This window comes from Pinus tabuliformis, chromosome 1_1 (assembly GCF_031772625.1).
Source record: "Pinus tabuliformis cultivar Carrire ecotype Pingquan chromosome 1_1, CPIR1, whole genome shotgun sequence".
Taxonomy (NCBI): Eukaryota; Viridiplantae; Streptophyta; class Pinopsida; order Pinales; family Pinaceae; genus Pinus; species Pinus tabuliformis.
Window position 1 is genome coordinate 132,985,577 of NC_142297.1, and position 9,808 is coordinate 132,995,384.

A 9,808-nucleotide genomic window follows, 5' to 3' on the forward strand; every position below is an offset into this window, starting at 1 on the left:
TTCCTTCTTCGTTGTCCTCCCCACCTCTCTTCGTCCTAGCAGTCCTCACGCCATTTCTCTCGAACGTTTGGTAGTACCGCTCCACGTTCTGCCTTTCACTCATGCGAGCTGCGGTAAGCAGTCCTCGCTTTGGCCAGTTTCTGACATCGCCGTTATGGCTCCTTACCCACTCCATCACCCCGATCGAGGGAAGGACATTATGTATTTTCATTAGGAGTTATTTACAACAATTTAGCAAAAAAATATGCTCTTTTACAGGGTATTATACTAGTCCATACATTCCATCGAAGGTATTTTCTTGTTCTAGGGGATTCATTTATCATCTTGAGACACTTATAATTTGGACCAAAGACCAAAGACATGAAATTAGAAGCTATTCTTTGCATAATTAAATGTGTTGTCAAAAAACGAACTGCAAGATTGAATGGTTCCCTATGCTATGACATAACAACAAATTAACTAACTCGAAAGCCAATTTAGATTTCTAATTAGGGAAAAAAATGTTTTTAGTTAATAGGCAACCGATCAACCGACCAATTCCCTGATTTTAAGCGTTTCAAACCTTTTCTATTTGATAAATCTTTATATAAATAAATAATTTTGGTGATTTTGAAATTCAATTCATAAATAACTTTATGAAAAGTTATTAGAATTCCTTCCCTGCAATGACTAATTAATTTTTTATAATAAAAATACCACAACTTTTTATATAAATAATATCACCCATTAAAGAGAAAAAGATATGGATTTGAATTATAACCATAAACATAAGCATGATTCTATTTAAAAAACAAATCCCTTAATTGTCATAGCTGCATAAAAATGTTATCTTACACCTCACTTCACTTTAAAATTTTGGTTAAGAGTCCATGTTCGTTAATAAAAGGACGGTGGATCTTCATGCAAACAAATTCCCAACTCTATCTTCACTCACTTTAACGTTTATGCAAAGAGTCATAGGTAGGTGGTTTTTCCATGAACATAAATATCAAGCAAAGTATGTTGTTAAAAAAACTCCATGATTGTGTGGTTTTAACCAGTCTTGACTAAATGTTCAAGTGAAGGATCATATCTATTAAATTAAATGCTAGAGGTTTTTCCATGGACAAAAATACCCATGTTAAGTATATTGCTAAAAAAAATCCATGATTGAGTGATTTCCTTATTCAATAGTGGAAGACAAATTAAATGTGTCAAATTTGCTATATACTTTCATTACAAATAAACATGTGTAAAATGTTGATTACTCTATCTACATGGTGTGATCTATATCTATCTTGATGGTGCTATCTTTATGCAAGGAAATGACTTTATCTTGATGGTGTAATTACACTTCACTTCATCTCAACTATGGAAAAAAATAATACTAAGAAGTTTAGATCTCGAGGATGGCATATAGGAAATTTTACATATATAATAAGTTGTTATTTAGGAAAATGTAACAATGAAGTTTTAAGAAAGGAATTCGAACATATAAATTATAAAGATTTTATATGGAAAAATATTTAAATGAGGGGAAAAATAATATGTTTATTAACATAATTGCATTTAATTAAATTTATATTTATATTTACTATATACATTATTGATAAATATATAATAATAAAACACACAACTAAAAGATAACAACCAATTTTTTTTTTTTTCTGCGCGCGGCCCGACCCTTCGCTCTCAAGCTAGGGTTCTGAGTGTCTGCGGCGTCGCTCAGGCTGCTGCGCCTCTGCGCACAGCCTCGTCCCTCCCTCTGCAGCCAGATGGAGGCTCCTGAGAGCTCTTCCCCCCCTGCGGATCCGCCCCCCGAAGTTACAGCGTTCAGAAACTTGATAGCGAATGGAACAAATCGGTCTCCTTCTGCGACTCAGCAAAAATTCATCAAAAGGATGGATTCGATACCCTCTGTTGCCCTGCCAGAGGAGGACACCTGCAAAGCTGCTCTGAACTTGGCAGAAAAAGGCCTCATAGGCCAGTTTACAGGCCTATGGCCCTCCCCCAAATCCGTGGAGGATTGGACCCAAAGAAACTGGCAACCTCTGATAAAAAACGGAGTGAAGAGTTACTTCGTGGGCAAAGGGTACTTCGTTTTTGTTTTTGAAAGCTCGGAAGACAGAAGCTTAATCTTCAGAAATGGCCCCTATTTCATGGGGCCGCAGGGACTGTATTTAAATCAATGGAACCCAGACTTTGATCCCTCTCAAGACGTCCCATCTGCTGTGCCGGTGTGGGTAAGACTCCCCCATCTGCCCCTTCACTGCTGGAACCAAAAATCGTTTCAGACTATTGGGAACGCATTAGGCAAGTATATAGACCAGGCTGTAAGAAGAGACCAATATTCTTGTGCGCGCATCTGCGTCGAAGTGGACCTTGAAGAAGGATTGCCTGAAGCGATCAAGCTTACGGTGGCAGGATGGACGCACATCCAAGAGCTCGATTATGAGCAGCTCCCCTTTAAATGCAGACACTGTCACGGCTACGGCCACTTCGCCAAGAATTGTAAGAAGAAAGCAGAGGACCAGGCTGAAAAACAGAATGGAGAGCAATGGACCCTAGTCCAGAGAACAGCCCAAGCAAAGAAGGACACAGGAAAAAGCGCAGCAACAAGAGACAGGAACAATGTCATCCCAACTCAGGAGACAGGAGAAAATGTAAAAGGAACCGAGGAGGCGCAACCAGATCCACCGATCAAAGACCAGGTAAAAGAGAACCATGAGGAAACCCCTCCTGAAAGCAATGAGGGAGGGGGTGACATCCACATCGAAGTCACCCAAGGCAGCCCCTCAAGCCCCACCTATGCAGAAATCACGAAGAAAAAGCCAGCTGAAAGCTCTGAGTCCTCAGAGGAAGAACTCTTTGAGAGACCTTTAAAAAGACTCGGAAGGAAATCCTGCAAGGAAAAAAGAGAAGAAGAAGCAGAAAGGCTCAAAACACAAGGGAGCCAATCCACGATAGAAATGACAATCGGAAGAAGTAACAGGCCCAGGTCATCCAAGGGCGGCTCCACCCCAAGCATAGGTAAATAATGAACTTAGTCTCTTGGAATTGCAGAGGACTGGGGAACCCCGCCAAAATAGAAGCAGTTAAGGACCTCTTAAAATCGGAACCTACTAATATCCTCATGCTCCAAGAGACTAAGATAGGCGGTCAAGCCCTGCTAGAAACCAGCAAATCAAAATGGAAGAAAAACTCAGGCATAGCTGTCAGCGCTCGGGGATCCTCGGGAGGTCTGGCAACGCTATGGAACGAAGAACAATTCCAACTCATCAGCACTCATGAGACCTTGCACTGGATATATACAGAAATAACCCACATTTCAAGTAAGTTATCTATCTCTCTAGTCAATCTATATGTACCTGTCAATTATTCAGAAAAAAGAGACTGCTGGAAATCTTTGGCAGAATTTCTTGAACAGGAAACCCCTAACAACATCATTCTCGCTGGAGATCTCAATATAGTTTTGAAAGCAAAAGAAAAAAGAGGAGGTTCTGACTCCAAGGACCCTATGGTGGGTGTAGTGGAGGAACTTGCTCAGCTCTGGGATCTCCAAGATTTTAATCCAATCCAAGGCTTATTCACCTGGTCAAATAACAGAACTGGAACAGATCATATCTCTGCTCGGCTTGATCGTTTTCTAGTGCAATCCCTCCTCATGAATAAGAAAATCATAACAACAAAAATTCTGCCCAAGTTGTCCTCGGATCACAAGCCAATACAGCTCTGTTTAGAAGACGAAGAGGATTTGGGTCCCATCCCATTTCGTTTTTCTCCTCAATGGATTGAAAGAGAAGGCTTTATGGACACGGTGAAAGCATCTTGGAACATCTCCATTTCAGGTTCCCCAAGCTTTGTTTGGGAGCAAAAACTGAAACTCACCAAAAAAGCATTGAAGGAGTGGATCAAGAAACCAACTCCCAACCCCACCTCTCTTAGAGTTGCAGCAGTCCAGGCTTTGCATTCCCTTCAAAATGACATGGAATGTAAAAACATTAATGAAAACCTCTTGGACAAGGAAATAAAAGCGCAGAGAGCAGCCTACCAATCTTTTAGAAATGAGGAAGAATACTGGAGATTAAAGTCTAGGAGCCTGTGGCTGAAAGGAGGGGACCGCAATACCTCTTTCTTCCACCGGCAGTACAGAGCTAGATTGTCAAGGAACCATATAGCAGAAATAAAGACTATGGCGGGCCAAATCTGCAAGGGCAATCAGCAAGTCAAAGAAGCTGCAGAACTACACTTTCAGAATCTCTACAGCTCGAATGACCAAGGTGAAGAAATGGAGGAAACAGAATTTCTCAACCATATCCCCTCCTTAATCTCTCTGGAGGACAACGCAGATTTATGCAAACCTGTTACAGAGGAAGAAATAATCAAAACTATCTGGTCCATGGATTCCGACAAGGCCCCCGGGCCGGACGGATTTACCATTCACTTCTACAAAGTATGCTGGGACATCATAAAAAATGATTTACAAAAGATGATAAGGGGATTCATGTCTAAAGCCAAAGTAGGCGGCAGCACTAACTCAACCTACTTAGCTCTGATTCCCAAAGACTCTAATCCGGAAACTTTTGCCAGATTCAGGCCAATTTCATTATGTAATGCTTCCTATAAGATCTTGGCAAAGTTGTTGGCCAACAGAATGAAGCCCTTGCTCCCTAGAATCATCTCTAAATCTCAAGGAGGCTTTGTGAAAGGTAGACACATCCTGGACAACGTCATTCAAGTTCAGGAGACCATACACTCAAGCAAGCAGAGAAAAGAGAAAGGTATGCTCATAAAGTTAGATATGGCGAATGCGTTCGACAGAGTCAATAGAACATTTCTAAGTAAAGTCTTGCTCTCCTTTGGCTTCTCCATTCAGTTTGTCAACCTTCTAAAAGCCTGCATGAACAACCCATGGATAGCTCCCCTCATAAACGGCAGACCTGCAAACTTCTTTAAAGCCAAGAGAGGCATCAGGCAGGGATGCCCGCTCTCTCCCTATCTTTACATCATATTGGCTGAAGCATTAAGTCGAAAACTTGAAGCTGAAAGACTGTCAGGATCCATTCCGGGCCTCAAACCCTCCAACAGAGCAAGCTCCCTGAACCATGCATTATTTGCAGATGACTCGATCCTTCTGGGGGGCGCCTCAATCAGAATTGCAAAGGCCTTCGGCACGGTCATTAGGAACTACTGCAAAGTCTCAGGAGCACTGGTAAACGAAAGCAAAAGCGAAGTCTACAGCTGGAATACAGATCAACAGGAGCTCAACAACATAGCTAACTCTCTTGGATTCAAAGGGCATTCACAATGGGAGAGAATCAGATATCTCGGCCTACCCATAATCTCAGGAGTGAATAAGAGATCGCTTTGGAGCGACATAATCTGCAAATTCAAATCCAAGATCTTGAAATGGGGAGGATACTGGTTGACAAAAGGAGGTAAGGTCATTTTAATCAAATCTCAGCTCTCTTCTTTAATAATTTATCAAGCAGCCTTTCTGCTCGCCCCCAGAAATATCATGGACCAAATCTCCTCTCTCCTTAGAAATTTCCTCTGGCAAGGAGGCAGGGGCAATGATAAGAAACTCCATCTTGTAAATTGGGAAACAGTCAAGAAACCCATCGAGGAAGGAGGATTGCAAATCCGAGATCCTTCTCTGGTCAATCTCGCCTTAGGCAGCAAAATCCTGTGGAAAATGTTTAAAGAGCCAAGTCTTCCTGTAAGTGTCATTCTGCGATCAAAGTATACAAACAGAACTGATTTGAGAAACCTCCATCTGGATTACACAGCAAACAGTACGCTGCTGTGGAAGCTCTGTTACAAAAGCAGCAAAATCTTCAAACGAAACATCTACAGAATCCCAGGGAATGGCAAGAAAATTCGACTCTGGCAGGACAGGATAATGGGGCGAAATCCTCTAAGCGAAAATGAGGAAATCGCAGGATTAAGGGACTGGTTAATTACAGGTGGGAAGTTAAGTCTATTTGACATATCCGTTTGGGATCAGAGAGGCGATTGGGCAGGTTGGGCAATTCCTGCTCCTCCAGCACATCTGCAACAACAACTGAATTTATTTCTGGACCTGATCGAAGAGGCCGCACCGATTCATAGATCGATGCAAGACCGATGGGGCTGGGGCCATTCTGGAGATTACACAGCAGCTGAAGGCTATAAAGCATTTCAGACATCGGGAAATAGCAAACACAGTCCGGCGTTCTGGAAAAACGTTTGGGATCCCACAGCTCTCCCGAAAGTCAACTTCTTTGTCTGGACACTGATACACAATAAGATTCTAACAGGTGACAATCTAGTAAAAAGAAGCTTCGCTGGCCCTCACTGGTGCGCCCTTTGTAGAAGCAACGCCGAGACAGCTCAACACCTCTTCATCGACTGCCAGTACGCAAAGGAAGTATGGAATTTTACGCTCCAAGATTTGCTTATAAGCTCTCCCGCTCAGATATCAGTTCCAGACCTCTTTGCCGAATGGAGCCACCGTTACTCTCGGCATATCCCTCAAAAATCGATTTGGTATAAAATCTGGAACGCTTTGCCCAAATTTGTCTGCTGGAAGATCTGGTTGGCCCGTAACCAGAAGGTCTTTAAAGATTACCATCTAACTCCCTTGCAAGTAGCAGCTAAGGCTAGATCCCTTCTTCTAGAAACGGTGCAGCAACAGTATTATAAAGAGGATGCATCTCTTCAGCAGATAGAGAAGCGGTGGATTGGAAAGCTTGAATTACAAATCAGAAAAATCCTCTTTTCTCCTAATCTAGAGCTCCCATCCTGGAAGAAGAGAGACGCAGATGAAACATTCCAGATCTGGTGGAGAGCTCAAAACTCTCATACAATCTTCTTTGACGGGGCTTCTAAAGGAAACCCCGGTCCCTCGGGCGCCGGTGGGATCATTTTCTCCCCTGAAGGGCGCTCCAGCGATTCTTTCTACTGGGGTCTTGGTTTGAAGACTAACAATCAAGCAGAACTGCTCAGCCTTCTTAAAGCTTGTCAAATTGCCAGAGAAAAAGGGATCAGGGACATTCAGATTTTTGGAGATTCGGAGATCCTCATAAAGAAGCTGAACGCTGGAGAGTTATTCAGAAATGCAGGTCTCAATAGAACACTGGAAAGACTGAAAAGAGTGCTCTCATCCTTTGCATCTTACAATTTCTATCATATACTCAGAACTTCAAACACCGAAGCGGACTTGATGGCTAACAAAGGGAGCGCTCTGGACAGAGGGTGGTTGTTCATCAATGAGGACAGATTTGTAGAAACTCCTCCATAATTGTTTAGATATAGCTGCTGTTTTAGAAGCACAAGCAGGATGTAATCAGGGCTGCTTCGGCAAAGCCCCACTCTTTTTTCTCTGGAATCAATAAAAAAAACCATATCCGTTACAGTTAAAAAAAAAAATATATATATAATAATAAAAATAATATTAAAGAAATTATTATAATAAAAAAATAATTATTATTATAAATAATAAAGATAGTTATTTAATATATATTTTTTTAAATAATTAAGTAGTAATAAATAATGAATATTAATTAATTAATTAATTTATATTAAAAAATAAATATAATAATGAATATATTAATAATAAAGAATGAATAATAAATAAATAATTTATTTATAATAAAAAAATAAACATAATAATAAGTATTTAATTCATTTTTTCATAATAAATAATTGATTAATAAATTTAAAAATCTCTGGGATTAATTTTTTTTGTAAGTTTGGTAGGATTTTTTCATTCATATTCATCAAAAGTAGGTTACAACCATATTCAAGGAGTTTAGTGGCCTCAACCTACCCATTGGGAAACCAGGTTTGTTGGCCACCGAACAACATTATAAGCCATCCAAAAACAATAAAGTTTGAGTTTGTCTAATAGTGCCTTATAAGACTGAATGTCTTGAAACCATATACAAGCTAAATAACTGTACCATAATAACCTAACCAATAGATTTACCATATAGAGTTAAACAAAATTGAAACCAAACAGAGTCAAGAATATTGTTATTCATCGGAGGAATCCACTAGAGTTGGATCCTTTGCACTTGAAACCAGTAATTGAGATTAAGGAAGACACAAAATGTGTTTCTCAATGCGGCTAAGATGGACGTTCTGTTGCTGAATTTGGAATTGGAGAAGTTGACATTCTTTATGGATTTCCTGAAGACTAGGATCAGACTTAACAAAGCCAATTGGAGGGTTCATTATGGCCTTGGCCACAATGTTCTTCATTACCCAGTAGAGGTGAACGATTTTCTTGTATTGAGAAGTATGACCTCTGGAATAACCAGGGTCGGGAAACAGGTCTCTCCAATCTTCTAATTGAAACTCTGCTTCTGCCTATTGATTAAGTTATGTTTCCCAATTTGAAATTAGCTGCCGAACCTGAGATGGGGTACCTGTCTAATAGGAGTGGGTTGCATCTTGGATTAGTTGTGCGACTGATTTATGACCTATTCCTTGCGGCTGGCGAGAATGAGCTTGGCCATTGTCTCTCCACTTCCCCGCATGCCTTCCTTAACCCTGACCACCTCTGACCAAAGAGCTAGAACCAGAGGAAGGACGAACCATGATGCTTCTTGAAAAAACAACGGATACGACAAAAACCCTGGAACAAGATGCCCAGACCTCGAGCTTGGAGCAGCCTGACAACTTGGGGTCTTGAAAATTACAGTGACAGTGAAGACCTGGTAAATTATCACAACATAGAGGCATTGGATAACTAACGTTAGGCCTGGACCTGACAATTAACCTGAGAATGAGATGGGTCTACCACCCATGACATGGAGCAACATACCCAGGCTCCCTGAGCCCGCTTAAGACTGAACACCAAGGTAAAACAATACGGGTCTGCCACACAAGGAAAGGAACAACATGCCCCGACTCCCCGAGCCTGTTTCCGACCTGACACAAACGTAAAACAAGAGGATCCAAACACAAGAAATTCTGAATCTTCCACACTATCAGAGACATTGAATGGAGTAAACAACTAGCACAGAAAAACAAGCATGCAACATCCACATAACTCCAAGCCAGAGAGATGTAGTACATGCCCATGTGAGATAATAAAATACCAAAGAGAACAGAGACAGTCATATAGAAAGAAAACAACACAGAGTAAAACTCGATGGGAGCTTTCCATAATTCATGACATAGATTCCAATTTCTTACAGAGACCATTTTATAAAGATTTCCCCATAAGATCTGTGAAACAGGAGAATAGGTTGCAGAGAGCGGGAAATGAAGAGGATGAAGATAAATAACATACTTGTGGATTTGGACATGAGACTGAGGGAACCAACAACACCAAGGTAACCAACCTGCAAAACCTTCATCTCGAAAGTCCACGAGCTATCCGAGAGCACTATACCAATACCAAGTATTAAAACCATAAACCAAACAATTGAGAGGGAGGTGCAGTGACACTTGTAAGGAGGTATCTCTCTGGCCCATATCATTGTTATTAATTGTTGGCATGTGCATTGTCACCATACCTTCATTACCAAGCATGTAAGGGTTGTGGGTAAGCTTCCCTCCATCCCTTTCATATTTCAATTTACACATGGCCTAGATCTCGATGAAATCCATTTTCTGGCTCGCACCTCAATCGGGGAAACCTTAGGGATTAATATTTTAAATGTAAGCGATTATTAAAATCATAAAACCAAGGCATCAATAAACCCAAGGAATTTATATTATAAACCTTAGGAACATGAACCCTTAACTAATAAACCTAAGGTTTTGATAATATAAGCCCAAGGGAATAATATTAAACCCAAGGGATTAATATTATAAACCCAAGGTATATAAACCCTAA

At 40.7% G+C, this 9,808-nt stretch overlaps 1 protein-coding gene across 1 annotated transcript; it reads left to right on the forward strand.

Annotated features, from left to right (window-relative positions):
* Window positions 1–1,754: 1,754 nt before the first annotated feature.
* Window positions 1,755–7,261, forward strand: LOC149211998 (uncharacterized). Its single transcript, XM_089388529.1, has 3 exons — window positions 1,755–2,977; window positions 3,043–3,311; window positions 3,393–7,261. Exons 1-3 carry the CDS (start codon window positions 1,755–1,757, stop codon window positions 7,259–7,261), a joined length of 5,361 nt encoding a protein of 1,786 aa, XP_089244655.1.
* Window positions 7,262–9,808: the final 2,547 nt, after the last annotated feature.